We start from the raw sequence: 16,018 nt of genomic DNA, 5'->3' as shown, positions 1-16,018 counted from the left end.
CAAGGTTTGTGGAAATATTTAATTTTATTGGTGGAGGCTTACAAAGTGTTCATGTTAAAGTGCTACAATAAAATTTCACTGTAGTTTGACATTATGGCACACAAATGACACTTCAAATAGAGCACAATGTTACACAAAATAAACAATTATTTTATTAATTTCTAGGAAATTATGTTTGTTAAAACAAAATCATGATTTTTTTTAAATAGCTGTTGAGATTCAGATTTTATTCCATTAATTACAAATATATAGTTATCAGTGTTGTGTAGTCATGGTCTACTCATATTAAAAAGCTCTACAAGGCCGTTCAAACAGTTAGTTCATTGATTAATGACCCAAAAAAAATCACATGCAGCACAATGGTTCACAAAATCTGCAGGTTTTTTTCACGTTTAACGTTCACAACTTGAGATGTTTTGTAATTTCACAGATTTTGTTGATAAAAAAAAGAACAACAAAGACTAGTTGTTATATTTTGTATTGCACAATATCTCACTGGCTGAAAGTCTTTAATCGCACCAATGCATCCCTTTTTCTGACACTCAACCCTTTTATCACTACAAATTCAACATGTGTAAACTCTACTTTAAATATGATGTGACTGCTGTTAGCGCTAAACAGCGATCTTCAGTGACATAAATATTGCAATATTTTGTAAAAATACCTCAAAACTTTGACCTTAAGATTTAGGTTTTTTTACTTTTTTAAATGAAAGCTTTGCTCTGTTTTAGTTGATACAACTAATTTGGCACCGTTTCGATCACCGTAACTAAAAATAAACTCTTTCATAACCCAAAGAATCAGTTTCCAGCTAAAAGACAACAATCTGTGTGTCATATTTTAAAAGTGGATAGGGTTGAAAGTGGATATGAAACGACCCCTGTTGGTGACACATCTTTATGATTTCTCTCAAAATCAGTGGCAACACATTCAGGGATGCTTCACACCACCAAGGTCCCTCCAGTCATGAATGGAGCGAAATCAAGAAGCAGAGCTATGCTGATCAAAAAACGGTAAAAGTTAGGCCATAGTAGCTGCCTTTTTTTCATCTTTACCCAGGCTGAGCCATGCTTTAAATCTTTTGTAGTTATGTTTTAAACTGGCTGTTTGTCCAAAGCCTCAAACTCATCCCTTCACAGATCTGAGCAGCTGCTCCAGAAGCCGAGCAGAGTGCAGGAGCTCCACTGTCAACAACACAGTACCGTCTCATGGGCGCCATAATAAAGTTCCACATCACTGTCACAGCCTTTTTCTGAACATGTGACACATAGCTCACAACTCCACCAAAAACCACTACAACTCACTACACTGTCAGCTAGCTTCATTTGGCAGCTCAAAACAAATGGAAAAAAAAAACACACACATACATCTAATGAGCTAAAAAGGGAGTGGCACCTTCCTGTTTGCAGGCCATGAACCATGCAGTTCCACATCACAACTCTTGCGACATGATTCGAAGATGCTTCATTCTCTGACCCTGGAAAAACTTAAGTATTCATCCAGCAGTCATCATCATCATCATCATCTCCTTTCTACTGCAATCTACTGCATCTCTCAGTTCCTCCCTAAACAGAAAAGCATCTTCTCATATTTCCAGTTGTCACTGTGCAGATGTTTAAGATCAGAGTTGGATCACATCAAAACTGTTTCACATATAGCTTAAAGAAACGTTCTCAACTGAAACTTGTATAAGTGTTAATGAACATATGAACAATGAATGAGTTAGTGTTCATGTTTTAAAGTGTTAAGTAGAGATTAGGCATCTTTTCTAAGTGAATAAAATATTGGATCTGTTAAATGCTTTCAATCATACTAATGAGGCTCAGTGTTTCTAAACGTGTTATATTCCTCCTGAAGCACACCTGAAATGGTGTTAGAACATGAAGCTTCCATTCGTGGTGATGGGCCCTCCAAATATGTCTGCACCTCTACCTTGGCTGAAGATCTGGATAGAAAACCCCATGAATCACACCTTCAATCACGACATTAGCCAGTGAATCTGTAAGTAAAGAAGATAATTGTATGTTTTTACTTAGCTGCACAGCTCATGTACATATGCAATATTATCATGTGTGGTGTTGGAATTATTGTGCATTTCCGTGGATGCTATGTAACAGCAGCGTGAACGCACCGTGTGAAGATGGCAGCAGGTAGGGGTCTCTCAGAAACAGCATGACCGGCTGATGAGAAAGTTTACTGAAAGACAGTCCAAAAAGAAGAAGTCAGAAGTCAAGAGGACAGCAAACAGTGACTGATGTGGCTAAAGTACGCAACAAGCATGTGACTGGCTGGCTCGGACAAATAAGGATGACTCACCTGGATTCCATTGATTCTGCATCAAAGGAGCTTAAAGAGAAAACTGAAAGTCAGGCCACAAAGTCCTCCTCAATGCTGGGAAACAAACTCTTCCACAAACAAAGCCTGCCACAAATTGCTCTTTTATTTCAAAGTTTTCAAACCTGCAGTTTCAACTCACCCGCAGCTCTCCATTTTTGGCACTGAGGGAAAATGGCGGATGTTCAGGAAATCCAGGAATATTTTTGGAAGAGTCTCATTTTCCATAATTATAGTCTGACAAAAGAAAAACAAATTTTACTGAGAGCATGAAGCAGCAGGAAAAACCCAAAGTGCTCTGACTGCCCGGCTTGAATCTGATTGACCTCCTCTAGTTTCAGTGTTTCACTTTGGGTTAGGCAAAAATTCTATGTGGTAAAAGCCGAGACTCTGTGTGATACAAACTAAACATTTCAGATCTTTACTTGATGGCCCAAACAGATGTGAAAGTGTACTGGAGTACCTGCAGGTAGAGCTCCAAGCCTTGCTTCCTCTGCTCCAAGACTTTGGGAACCCAGTTTCTGACATGTTTAGAAGGGATTTCAGGAGGCTTTATGCTCTTCTTTAGCTGGAAAAAAAAAGTTAAAATATAAACTGTGGTACCAAAAAAGAGTCAAATACAAGATAGAAAGTCTTTGTCAGCAGGTTAATGATCCGAAGCACAAGAGCCACCTGTTGGCTGAATAATTTTGCCAAAGGAAAATCCCCATCCTGATCTGGTTTCTCACGCAGCTCTGACCTAAATGTGCTTTTACATTCAGCCCCTAAGACCATCCCAATATGCCACATTTGTTAGGATGTCCTCCAGAGGAAAACTTTGGAGAAAATGTAAGCATTTTTTAAAACCTAGAAAATACAGATAAAGCATTGAATCAGAACTGCCTCTCAAGACAATCAATCAGATCAGTAAACTGCTACGAGTGGAGCCAGTGATGAGGAGGAGTGCTGACTGTCACTGCCTTGTTGTCAGTACAGATTTTTGTTAATTTACATTAACATACCCACATAATCACCACAAAACATGTTTGCATAAATCCTAAACAGTTTAGCTGCTTCGAAACAATCCGCTTTATCCTTAAAGCGACTGAGTCTAATGATCCAAATATGGGCTTTTTGAGAAATAAAGGCAAGAGCCAGAAAAGTAAATAAAGATTTTAAGATAATAATGGTCCTTGAAGCAGACTCTTTTATGTGAGCTAATATCAGTGAAGACTGAGAGGAGGCTGATATGTGGAGAAATCAAGCTCCCTGTAACTCCCCGATCTCTCTTGATTAGTAATATTAACAGAATAAAGTCAGAACAGAAAGGACTGAGGGGAATGAAGGTTTTCTGACTTACCATTATAACCATAAACCATATAAATACACTATGTATTTATACACACAGAAAAATGGTCATTTAAAGCAGTAGGTAAACTTGTGATCATAGTGCATTTTGTCATTTCCTTCTACACAGGTCTTTACACACAATGCAGCTTCATTTTAACACGGTTTGGATGTATGAGCAAGACAGAAAGAGGAACTCATGAATCACACTGATTATTCTTTGCACTGACTTTTTTGTGCTATAATAAGAGGTATAGAATTAGCACTGCTGCTATTTGAGTGAGCCAATGCGATTTAAGCCTAGAAAACATAAAATCTATCATAAAGTCTATCAGAAGCTGCCATCATCAAACTTTTTTTTTTTCTTAATGTGTGTCTGTGAAAACAAAATTCTTTTTAAAATAATGCAGGAAAAGTCTTGACGTCTGGAACAAAATCACAAATATAAAAGTAACTTTTAACCAAATTAAATTACTTGAACGTATCAAAGGCAAAGATAATGGCCTTGACCACAAATAACTAATGTTGAAATGTAGGGATGCACCAGATCTCACCATTTTGTGCAAAGTGTGGAATTCACTGTAGCGTTTCTCAACAGTATGTAGTCTCCCATTTATTAGCACATCAATTCTAAACACCTGAAAGACAATAAAGAAGAACAGTGCTGATTGTTAAAGGAATATCTCGTTTGGTCAGCATGTGACTTTTAATGCTGATGTCAGCTAGATACCAAGAGGAAACATCTGGGTGCTGTGGTGTTATCAGTCAGAGTGTTAACATCCTTAAACAGACTGTTGTCTACTTCCTTTACTTAGCTGGATTCTTCCGTTAAAGACAACACCAACGTCACTGTCCCTGCCAGTATTATGTCATTGAGGAAATTCACTTTAAATGACAGCAGTGCTGGTAATGCAATCCAGAACAAGAAACTTTAAAACATGAAAAAAATAAAATAAAAACAAGTAGTGACCATTCATATTAGTGGTACAGATGACCAAAAAAAAAAAAAAAAAAAAAAAGAAAAGAAAAAGAAGCTTTTATGGGTTATATTTGTTCATTTACCTGTTTAAAAACACATTTTCATTGATGGGACATCCAATTATTATAGCCATATATAATCACTGAACATCTATGAACTAGTTTAAGATGCTGTATTGGTCTCAGGGGACACGAATCCTGGAAGCCAGGACTGTCAAGGTCCACAACACCAAACTCATACATCCAATTCATCGTACAGTATGTCATGGTGCTTTATCCAATAAGTATTAAAAAACAAAACAAAGGCTTTTAAATAATGATGCCACCAGGTATTTGTTTATTTATAATGATTTCTTGAACTCCAAACTGTCCCGTTGTGCATATGTATGGGCAGTGTGTGAGTACATGGTAGAAAAAGAGCTGTGTATGATAAAAACGAGGTAAATGTACGAGGCTAATGTAAAGAACTAAAACAAAATTATACAGACTGTTTAAAATATGACAAAAAATTAAAATAAAATTAAAAAGAAGCAGAAACCACATCAGAGGTGACAATTAAAAAACTGATGACAGAAGCAGAGCAGGCGGCTGACAGACACACAGAGGAGGTTGGTTAGTGAAGGACTTACCGTATATCCTCTCTCAATCGAGCTGTGTTCTGAACGAAACGACGGAATTGACACACGGACTGGATGCATTTTCACCCCAAAAATCGCGTACGGGGTTCTAGTAAATACTCCGGCACACACACATACACACACTGCTGGTGGTTTCCTCCAGTTTGTCTCAGACAAACAGATAAAAATCACTGATTTCAAACAAACCGAATGAAGACTCAGTGCTGTCCCCTGGTGGAGCGGAGGGCACACTTCAGGAGGGGTAATACCTGATGGCCACACATCTATCTATCTATCTATCTATCTATCTATCTATCTATCTATCTATCTAGCACTAGTGTATGAAACTACATGATTTACACTTACAAAACGTGCCTATAAATATGTTAAATAGAGCAATTTTCATATATATATATAAAAGTAAAAGTAGCGGGGGCAGCTGCCTAAGTAGGGAAACCCAGACTGCCCTGTCCCCCGCCACATTCACCAGCTCATCTGGGGGGGATCCTGAGGCGTTCCCAGGCTAGCCGCAAGATGTAGTCCGTCCAGTGTGTCTGGGTCTTCGCTGGGGCCTCTTTCCGTTGGACGTGCCAACACCTCACCAGGAGGCATCCTGACAGATGCCCGAGCCACTCATCTGGCTCCTTTCAATGTGGAGGAGCAGCGACTCCACAATATATAGCACATTGGGTTTTTTTTTTTTTTTTATAAACTTTTGCTCACGGGCTCTCAACAATATAGAGAATATACACATGCAGATGTGTGTGTGTGTATGTGCGTGTGTTTTAAATAGGAAATCCAATATGTCGTTATGACACAAAAACATAGAAAAATAATACTGTTTGAGACAAAGGCAAGAAATAATAAAGAGCCTAAAACAGTGATACAACATCTCAAAATTTTATTCAAGTAAGCTTCATCAAAACTTTTGAATCTGTTACATATAAATATAATAAATGCACTTCGTTTCAAACATCTGGTTCAATTTAAAATGTGACATTTTGACTTAGCAATGAGGACACTGTTTGTGTTTGTATCTCACTTCTCTAAGCTCCTAAACTTTTTATAGATTTCATTAAGTATTTTACAAGCAGTATGAGTTGCAAGCATACAGCACAGCTCAACAGATTTATTTTCTATTTTTAAATAGAAAATTTTAAAATGTTTAAAAGCTGATTCCTCATAAAAGCATAAAAAAAAGAAAGAAGACGAAAGAAATAAAACGTACATAACTGGTGCCATATATATGTTTTTTTTTTTTCTCAATTTTAAACTCTAAACAGAATGTGTGTTTTACAAAATCATATTGTAAGTTTTTGCATGTCTCTGCAGGCAGTCATCTTCAGGGTCATATACATGGAAAGTCTGCTGATTCTCTGTGGATTACTTAATATCTTAATAGCTGAGAAATACAAAAGAATAGAAACATCAGAAATTACCAACAAATTACATGCAGCAGGGAAATTTGTTTAGCTTCACACATGATACTTACGATGACATGTGGCAACCCGTCACATAGGCATAGTTGCCAGTGTAGCGAACATCGCAGCGCACATTATTGTTGCTATAGTCTGACTCTGGGACCTGATAGTTAGGATTCACACTGACCTGTTAACAACAAACATAAGAGTTATTCGCAAAGCAGAAAGAATAAGTAAAAAGAATAATTTCTACACATGTGTTTCTTTAATGGCAGTTTAGCATCACAGGAGAAAAACATCTGTTATTTGTAACAAACCTTGAGGATATAATGGCCAGGTTTCACATCTGTAATGTCAATCCACTGGCAGTCGATGTCTGCGTTGTAGGTATCATAACATCCTGGGCTAAGACCCTGCAGAATTAAGCAGTATATTTGTAAAACATGATATAAGGAAACATCTGTGAGGTTCCTTTATAAAAAAAAAGTGATAAATATAATATATAGTTTCAAGGTTATTACTGATATTGAAACATTACAAATAATAGGGAAAATTTACAACCACAAGTAGGTTGTTCTAGATGCAATATCACTTGAAAAAGACGAACATTTGCTGAAAACAACAACAACAACAACTGAGGCCATTGATTCCTGTGGTGAACAGTTGACCACAGATGTTCAGACAGGTGGATGTTAGAGGGCAGAAAAGAGCTTCCTGGCTCATGTTAACGGAAATACTCCAGCTGCTGGCTCAAAGCAGCTACCTCCATAAAAGAGAGCTTGTTTTTGTGGGCTCCACTCTTACTTTTTAGACATTTAAACGTAACAGTTCTTTCAATAAACTGGAAGTTAAGTAAGCATTTGCACTTCAATCTGAACATTATAAACAGGCCAAGACCGTTGCTACAACAGTGTGTAAAAATCCATAGCATAGCATTTTCTCAAACTTTTTTTTTTTTCAGTTTTTTTGTGTGGGATTTGAGTTATTTAAGATGAAAAAAACAAGATAGATAAAGAAAAAACAAAATCATATTTCTCCTGTTACCTTTCTCAGTAGCTTTTTTTTTGATAAATTGTCAAAATTCCTTCTGCTTTCACAGACTGAGTAATGTCTGCTGCACGTAAGACATGAATTCTCACAAAATAAAATGTTAATTTAGTGACCTATTTGAACAAATGAAAATGCAGACTCATTGCTCTGTGCAGGATGATAGTTTTATATAAAGCTATTAGACCATTAACCTTTGACTCAACAAATAAATTGTGGACCATAATAATAATAATAATAATAATAATAATAATAATAATAGAGTGGTCGTCTTGTAGCCTGAGGGTTTGATCCTCGGCCTGTCGAGCTCATATCGAGGTGTCCTTGAGCAAGACATCAAACCCCAAATTGCTCCTGATGGGTCGTGGTGGAGCGCCTTGCATGGCAGCTTCTTCTATCAGTGTGTGAATGTGTGTGTGAATGGGTAAATGTGATGTATAATGTGCTTTGGGTAAAAGTGCTATATAAGTACAGACCATTTACATTTTATATATTTGCATGTGCTGTTAAATTCAGCCGGTTATATCTCAATAGGCCTCTTTATCGGACTACTGTCCTTGACTGATTCACTGACCAAAGTATGTCTGATGCCACCGCGATAGGTGGCAATATTCCCTCTCTCAGCTTGTTAGTGAAGCTGTTATTTTGTCTCAGCTGACCCATTAAGGACTGATGTAGCTGCTAGAAAAGCTGTACTGAACTGAGCTGAGAATTGGACAGCTTAACAGCTCTATGTAAGTGCAATAAAGCTTTTTTTGTTTTTTTGGTAAACAAATTAGACACATTATTCTTTGTCATTATTCTGGTTTCTTCTGTTCTTTCCAGTTAAAGCCTGGAAGGGAACTGTACACTTTGGCTAGTTTAAGTCCAATCATACAGCAATACAGGAATTGGATTTGACTCTCAACAGCATTATCTGAGAGCATTAGTTTGATTTCTGGTCTAATTTCAGTCATGTTAATGTGTTTATATTAATTTAAGAAATGAACATACCCCAAATTTTTTATATTTCCTAACGTCATGTAGATGTATGTAAACTCTAAATTGTAGTCCGTTCAGTAAAAGTAGAAAAAGATTTTTTTTCTGAACAAATGAAACAGAGCTTAATTAGAACATATTAATTTTTTAAGGATTATTTATAAAGTAGCTTGACAGGAAGGGCATCAGATAAAGAGGACACAGTTTGAGGCTTGAACCCAGGCTGGCTAAGCTGAAGAGATTCAGCCTTTGTACATGGGGTGCCCACTAAACCAACACAAATACTGCATCCTCTTTTAACCAACATGTTTGCTAGTTTTGTTAAACTTGCTTGGCCTGCATAGTCTCTTTACAGAGTCTCTTTGCTCAAAATCAATGTTCAAAATCAGTATGTCAAGTAAGTAAGAGCTATAAAACTGAAACACTGCCAGGAAAAAACGTTAGGACACATCATGCCTTTTAGGTGGTTCCCTCTGCTTTACTTCGTCATAGGCTAGCCTTTTGTGCACATCAAAGATGTGTGAAATTACAAAGGCCAATGTAAGGGAGTTATTTTCTTGCACAAACACTGCTCCTGAACAGCCTGAGGCATCTCATTGGTAGACCTCACTTAGCTTTCTTTACTTCATGACATCCTTATTAAACACATTTGAAAAGTTCCTCTTAACTAGTGGTTTCTACAACTCACCGAATGAGCTTACAATTATTTTTTAACAATCAGAGCACACTGAGCCTTTCAGGACGTCATCTTACAAAGACAGGAGCTAAATCTGTGTGTTTTATACAGAAGATGACAAGAAGTAAAACGTGTAAAATATGAGAGGATTTAACATGTTCTACCATTTCACATACATATGTCATGTGTCCAACTGTATATGTGAGAATAAGAAAAGAGCACCTTAAATAGTAACATCTTCAGTAATATATTTAGCTTTGAGACCTGGGTGTGTGAGGTGCAGGCGTATCTTCTGTGGTATCCATAATCACAGGAGGTGTCCTCCAAGCAGAAGCTGGCTTTATGGCCCTCTGCCACACTCCGATGAGTAGTGGCATCCAGCAGATCATAGTGGCTGAACTCATCCATGCTGTGGTAGTGCCTGTGGACATTTTTGTATAAGCAGAAATGTTATCTAATCAGTGACTAACATGAATATTTTAATATAAATAGCTGCTTAGTTATTATGAATAAAAACATCACAGGTTTAGAATAATTATTAAAAACCTCAAGTATCGTATGTAGACCTAAAAATAAGTAACATCTGGTTTAACGGTGTTATCATAAAAAAAAAAAGTCTGGATTTTAACAGCAGCTCGCTTTCAAAACGCTGACATAAAATGTATACAGGCTGCATCTACAGTTTGCTGGATCTTCACCAAGAGGGCTCCTTCTTAGGAAGCAGCTCCCCAGATCATTCACTTCACAACATTACTATGGACTGAGGTAATTCCAGGGGAAAAAAAAGGAAGAAGTACTTTTCCATATGTTAAATGAAGGGACAGAAATACCAGCAGGTTTCCTTTTTGGGGCTTATTATCATCAACACACAATTTCATTTAACATAATTTGGTTTTGCAGTTTTTAATGACTCGAAATAAAAGGTCAGATGATGTTTAGTCACTTTGTTGAAATGTAAATGAGGAGTTTTGGATGTCTTTGGGCTAAGACTGGACAGATCACTATGCTTTTACACCCTAAATACACAAAATAATATCCGGTAAGATGTTAGTCCTGATAATAAATCACTGCAAAATGAAGAAAACAGATAAAAGTAACAACTGTTGTTCAACAGGGGGTGCCAGACCATGGCATTGCTTTAAAAACTAGTCATGCACATTACAGTGTCTGAACATACTGTACTGTAACTCTCCAGCTCACACTCTTTAGATTTTGATGAATACAGTCATATTGCGTCCATAAAAAAATCACACAAATCTACCACTAAATGTGATGCTTTGATTATTTCTTACTGCATATGTGTGAAAGTCTACAAAACCAAAATCAACTTATTTGCTCCAGAGGATAAGGGACAAATCTCAGAAATGTCCTGTGATGGTGAGGTGGACAGCACATTGGTATGACATACTCACTGGTGGCAGCTGTGCCACTCCCAGGAGTAGCGTGGCCTGCTGGGGAGAAAGTCAGCTGTCCCCTGGTTCTTAACTCTCTGAGGAAACCTCAGCAGCATACGTGAGTCATAGTCTCTCATACTTGATCTATAGGCTGAGCTGCAGGCACGAAGCAAAGAAAACAAATGTGATTACAGGAGGAAAAACACACACTGTCACATGTGAACACAGTGATGTCACCAAATATGTTTTTCCTGCTTCATCCCCTCTTCTGTGTGGTGCAGACTTTTAGGGTCTGAGTGAAGTCGTCTGCGTGTAAATTATGGGTGGAAAATCTTTTGGAGGCACATGGTTGTTTGGGTTTGCCTTCGATAATGTGTTTACCATTCAGCCTTTCTCTCCCAGGGCAAGCTATGATTAAACTTTTTACAGAAATCCCCCCCACCCCTCACCACCACCACCACCACCACCACCACCACACACACACACACCCTCCTTCTCCACCATCAGTTACAGAGATGGCTTAATTTCACCTCCTCTCATTGCTTCCACTAACACTGAGGTGGTTGTTATGGCTCTCAGGTCTGTGAATCACACTCAGACATGGTTGAAAACTCAGTTACAAAAACACACAGACACACATCTCTGGGAATCAGCCCTGACAGTCTACCTTGACAAACAGTTTTCCTCAGCTGCACATCTCAAGTTGTACATTGGGGTTCTCTGGACATAGGCAGAGGCTTGAATGTAATATGGGTCAGGCACAAGATCTGGCAGACCTATGACACACACCATGATAATAGTGATAAAAACAACAACAACAAAACACAAAAAGTTCAACAGATGTCGATGCACACATGCTGACATGTTGAAACAAAACTAACTGATGATGCCAAATAATTACATGTCTGCTGAAACAAATGTTCTCTTAAGAGCACTTTCTCCACTCTTACCGTACTGATGATAGCTTGTGCCATATCCGGGTCTTGGTCTCGGCCTAGGTCTCTCGTAAACGTCATAGTAATTGTAATAGGGATTTTCACTGTCAATTGATTTGTAGGGGTCGTATGGATCATCACCAACCATCATATCTTCTCTTCTGACCAGAGGTGGACTGCCGGTGGACTTTTCCTGGGTGTCGTTGACCATACGGGTCCCTTGCGTCTCGGCGCGCTCGTTAGTACGTCTACGGTGAGGATGCTCGTGCCCTCTCAGGAGCCTCTGGAGCGGCTGCGGGAGGCTGAGGAGAGACTGCCGTTGCTGCTGGGTCCCTGGCTGGCTCTGGGCGTCCAGATGACTCACGTCTGCATCGCGAATGATGGTGACAGATTGCGCCTGCACTTGCTCCTGAGGTGCGCCTCTTGGTCTCGGTCGTTGGTACTCCGACCCCTGACTTAAAATGCTAAAAACCTTGCCGTTGTGAGACCACTGTAGTGTTTGCCGGAGACCCTCTGCTTGGGCATTTCTTTGTTGTGTGCCCGGATTCCTCTGAGATTGGACAACTTCTAGGACAACAGCAAATAAGCAAAGGCACGCGTATGCGTAACGGGAAGCACCAAATACGCGCAATCCCATAATGAACGCTGGTAACGAGACTGAATGTGACAAACCTGTTATCAGGTTTAACTAGGGATGCCGCTTATGTTAAACTGTAATATCTTTCATGTAAGAAATCCAATGAGCAGTGAAAGTGAAAAGCTCAGTTCTAGTGTACCCTTGTGAACTCATATCGCTCTGCTCCTGCAGCCTGTAGATGCGCGATGATGATTATGAGGAGGAGGAGTTCAGTATTTGGCGTTTATAATTCTGTTATACAAGTCTGCTGCTGTTGCTCATAAAACCACTGTGCCCCATCAAGTGCGTTTGATAACTGCACAGTTTGACCCTTTACAAAAACCTGGTAACAATAAGCTTCTTTTCTTCACCATAGAGAACAGAGAAGTTTTGACTTAGAACAGTGGCAGATACAACCTCTTGTGAGTCCCATCTTATACTATATGAGTAATACGACCAGTTTCCAAAGAATTTTCAAAGAATTACTCCCCCTTTCTGTCAGAGCAGCAAAATGTAATGATAAATGACTTTTTTCCTGAAAGCTGGATAAACCCCAACCCAAATTGCAACACCCTCAAGCCTCTGGATTGGTCCAAACATGTGCCATTGATGGCCCTGCAACACTTCCAGGAAGATCCCCCCCCCCCCCCCACACACACGTGAAACACGTGAAACACTCTGCACATCTCATGGTAATCTTGCCGTGAGGTCGTAATTAATCTGTTCTGAGTAAAAGGAAACAAATTGAAGCTGTGTGGTGTTACTCGATATCTGTGTTACTGTGTCTACAAGTAGACTACTGATGCAGAGCTCTTTGGCTGTTAGACTGAAGTAATTCACAGCAGCCCAGAAAAATCACTGCCCTGGCAGCACCAGATGGATAATGCATAGGTTGGGAAATCAAATCCAAGGGTTTTCATTTTGTTCTGTCCAGCAAATCAGGACATTTTTTCTGGCATTGACACAATGGACGTCAGGGTGGCTGCTGCTAAACCACAGCAAACCGTCACAAAAACTTTACAGTTTCTCACATAACAAAGTAATTTAAAAGCAAATAGTTTGGGTTAAATGAGAAATGAGCCACTATACATACAAAAACCCCAACGAAGAAAAAATTTGCTTCAGAGTTTACAGAAAGCAACTGAACAGAAAAGGCAAATAAAGACACAAATGTCCTGACTTACAGAAAGAAACTGCAAATACACAATGCAGAAGCAAATACGTGCTTAATAATCACATCAGTCAAGTTCTATATGATTCGGGAAAGCACACGATTGCAAGACTTCAAACATTACCTCAGTGCTGCAAACTCTTTCTTTTCCTAAAGCATTCCATGTAATAATGTGAAGTGTACTAACACAGTTATTTAGACAAATTCTTTCTTCCTTTCTCTTGCGCCAGAAAGCAACCGGTTGCTAAGACAACACCATTAACCATTTAAAGTTAAGTGGTTCTCATTATCTATAAATATGAAAAATAATAATAGCCCCATTTTAAGTATTTTTTTCTTAACATTTGCTAAAGGAATGCTTTGTTCACAGTCACACTTACCTATATTTAAACCTGGAAAGTGCCCAACTCTGAGATTTATTTGATCCTGTACAGTAACACTGGAGCAGCCGGGTGTTAAAGGCTTTGCTCAAGGGCGCCTCACTGATTATGTTTAAAACTCATCCAACAGTTTAGGGCATTTGGGTTTTTAAATTGACTGATGAGCTGGAACCTCCAACTAAATCCGGACCTGTTTACAGAGGAAGGACCGATGAGTGTGAGGCACTACGATTTCTCTCCCAATCTGTCCATCCTACAGTCACAAATGTTGGATATATTAAGCAATGCAAAATTATGAATGACTCAAAAGAAGACTGTTCAATAATTATGAAACTACTTTTTAAAATGATTATTATGTATTTCCAGTCCACAGTTTAACCAACATTTAGGATAGCCATTTAAACATTTTTTATTTTTTTTCCAAAGTTCCCAAAGATGACAATAAATTCTCAATGGGCTTTTTCCAGCCAATGGTAGATTTATGAATACAAAAAATGCCCAAACAAATGATAATGGCTCAAAGGATTTGGGAATTTTACCATATGCAGTACACATATATCAGACTGTATCAGAAACTCTCTGCAACCTAGAGGTTTGAAAACCAAGTGTTACCACTCTCGGGGTAAACAGATCCACAAATGCAACTTAAAACTTCACTATGCAAAGAAAAAACATAAAGCCTTAAAATATGCTCAGAAATACTCACTTTTCTGGGCTCAAGTTTATTTAAAAATGGACTGATATCAAGTGGAAAACTGCATGGAGCGCAAAGAATGTTACTGAGGTTTTGATCCTCCCTGTTGTAAAACTGCTCCACTCTAACTTATGACTGGACAGGTAATTGTTAAAATGATGCCGACAATATCTTTTGCGAACAAGGTTTAAAATTATTTCACAGCAACCTGAAATGATGCTTGAATTTTACATCAGTTAACTCACTGAATCAGATACTACATCTTCTTATTTCTTGCCTGTGCAAGGACTTTAACACCACCTACCCATCAGGGGAAACAAGTGACTGGACTGTATCACACCTGCAAGCAAGTGTATCATGCATGACAAGCATCTGTATCTGTTCATGTATCATCCCCAGGGCTTTAACTTTGACTATTTCACACTATAGTTATGATGCTGTTCTTCAAACAACTAGTTTATTTAAACAGCAACTAAAATAGAAAAAGTATTTACAAAAAGACACAAAAAATCTTTATAGTCTGAAATTGTGATATAGTGGCAAAGTAAAACAATGAAACCATGCACTAAATTACAGGTAAAACTGGTGTATTGTTTTTGGAGGGCCGCCACTATTTCACAGTCATGTGTGGTTCCTTTCAGGCTTGTGCATATCATTACCAAGTACAGTTATATGAGTTCCAGAAAATACAACATATCCTCTCCCTTTAGACATGAGCTGTTCAAGATTTAGAGCTTTAATGCTTGATACCGGCACTGGAGGAAGAGGCCAAAAGTTCTGTGATTCAAATAGATTAGAACATACAAATATGAAACTGAGACGTGATCCTGTCGAACAAAGAAAAATAAGTCATTGAGAATTTCCATACACATAAAAAGAAAAATAAAAAAGCAACCTTCCAAATTTAGAGCAACAGCAATAAATGTCACTGATGATTTTCAAATGTTTCCTGTTGTGTCTCAGAGACTTTGTCTAATAGCTTTACTTGTGTTTTCTTTTTTTTTCCTATATGAATCTGGAAAGGATGCTTTTTGTCTTGGCTGAGACATGGTTGTTTTGTAGCTTTCACGCTCCTCTACATACCAACAGTTCCTCCAGAGATTGGAAACTATGAGCATGTGCTCCCGGTCTGCCTCCTTTCTCTTCCTGAGAATTCCAGACAGACAGTTTGAACCAGCTGTTCTAAGTCACTGATGTATTTAACTAGTAATTCATTGAACTTTCTCCATGTCAAACCCTTTCTCTCTTTCTCTCCAGTAAGGGCAGCACAATATTTTTTTGCTTGGTTCAGAGACACATCTGCAAGGAATTAGTCTAGATCCTTTGTCCACGTCGCTGGAATTCATCCCTGTTCCCAACTTTTCTGGCACTTGATCAGACTTAAAGAATTTGAATCAGAGATGTAGAATAAGGAGGGAAAACAGTGACTAAGTGTCCTGCCTGAGACACGT

The 16,018-nt window shown here is 38.4% G+C and overlaps 2 protein-coding genes across 2 annotated transcripts; both read right to left on the bottom strand.

The window, feature by feature from the left end:
- Position 1: 1 nt before the first annotated feature.
- Positions 2-5,867, bottom strand: snx24 (sorting nexin 24). Its single transcript, XM_041970700.1, has 8 exons — positions 5,784-5,867; positions 5,268-5,486; positions 4,215-4,298; positions 2,798-2,902; positions 2,477-2,571; positions 2,317-2,346; positions 2,132-2,196; positions 2-1,999 (listed from the first exon to the last, which is right to left on the bottom strand). Exons 1-8 carry the CDS (start codon positions 5,865-5,867, stop codon positions 1,929-1,931), a joined length of 753 nt encoding a protein of 250 aa, XP_041826634.1. The 3' UTR covers positions 2-1,928.
- A 274-nt stretch (positions 5,868-6,141) lies between these two features.
- loxa (lysyl oxidase a) lies at positions 6,142-12,610 on the bottom strand. The gene is made up of 7 exons (XM_041969280.1): positions 11,722-12,610; positions 11,439-11,547; positions 10,790-10,927; positions 9,642-9,798; positions 6,994-7,089; positions 6,748-6,863; positions 6,142-6,657 (listed from the first exon to the last, which is right to left on the bottom strand). The coding sequence occupies exons 1-7, from the start codon at positions 12,341-12,343 to the stop codon at positions 6,651-6,653; spliced, it is 1,245 nt and encodes a 414-aa protein (XP_041825214.1). The 5' UTR covers positions 12,344-12,610; the 3' UTR covers positions 6,142-6,650.
- Positions 12,611-16,018: the final 3,408 nt, after the last annotated feature.

Source organism: Melanotaenia boesemani, chromosome 19, assembly GCF_017639745.1.
Source record: "Melanotaenia boesemani isolate fMelBoe1 chromosome 19, fMelBoe1.pri, whole genome shotgun sequence".
NCBI lineage: Eukaryota > Metazoa > Chordata > Actinopteri > Atheriniformes > Melanotaeniidae > Melanotaenia > Melanotaenia boesemani.
The sequence above is the reverse complement of the archived record's forward strand: the minus strand, read 5'-3'. Positions and strand labels throughout refer to the sequence as shown.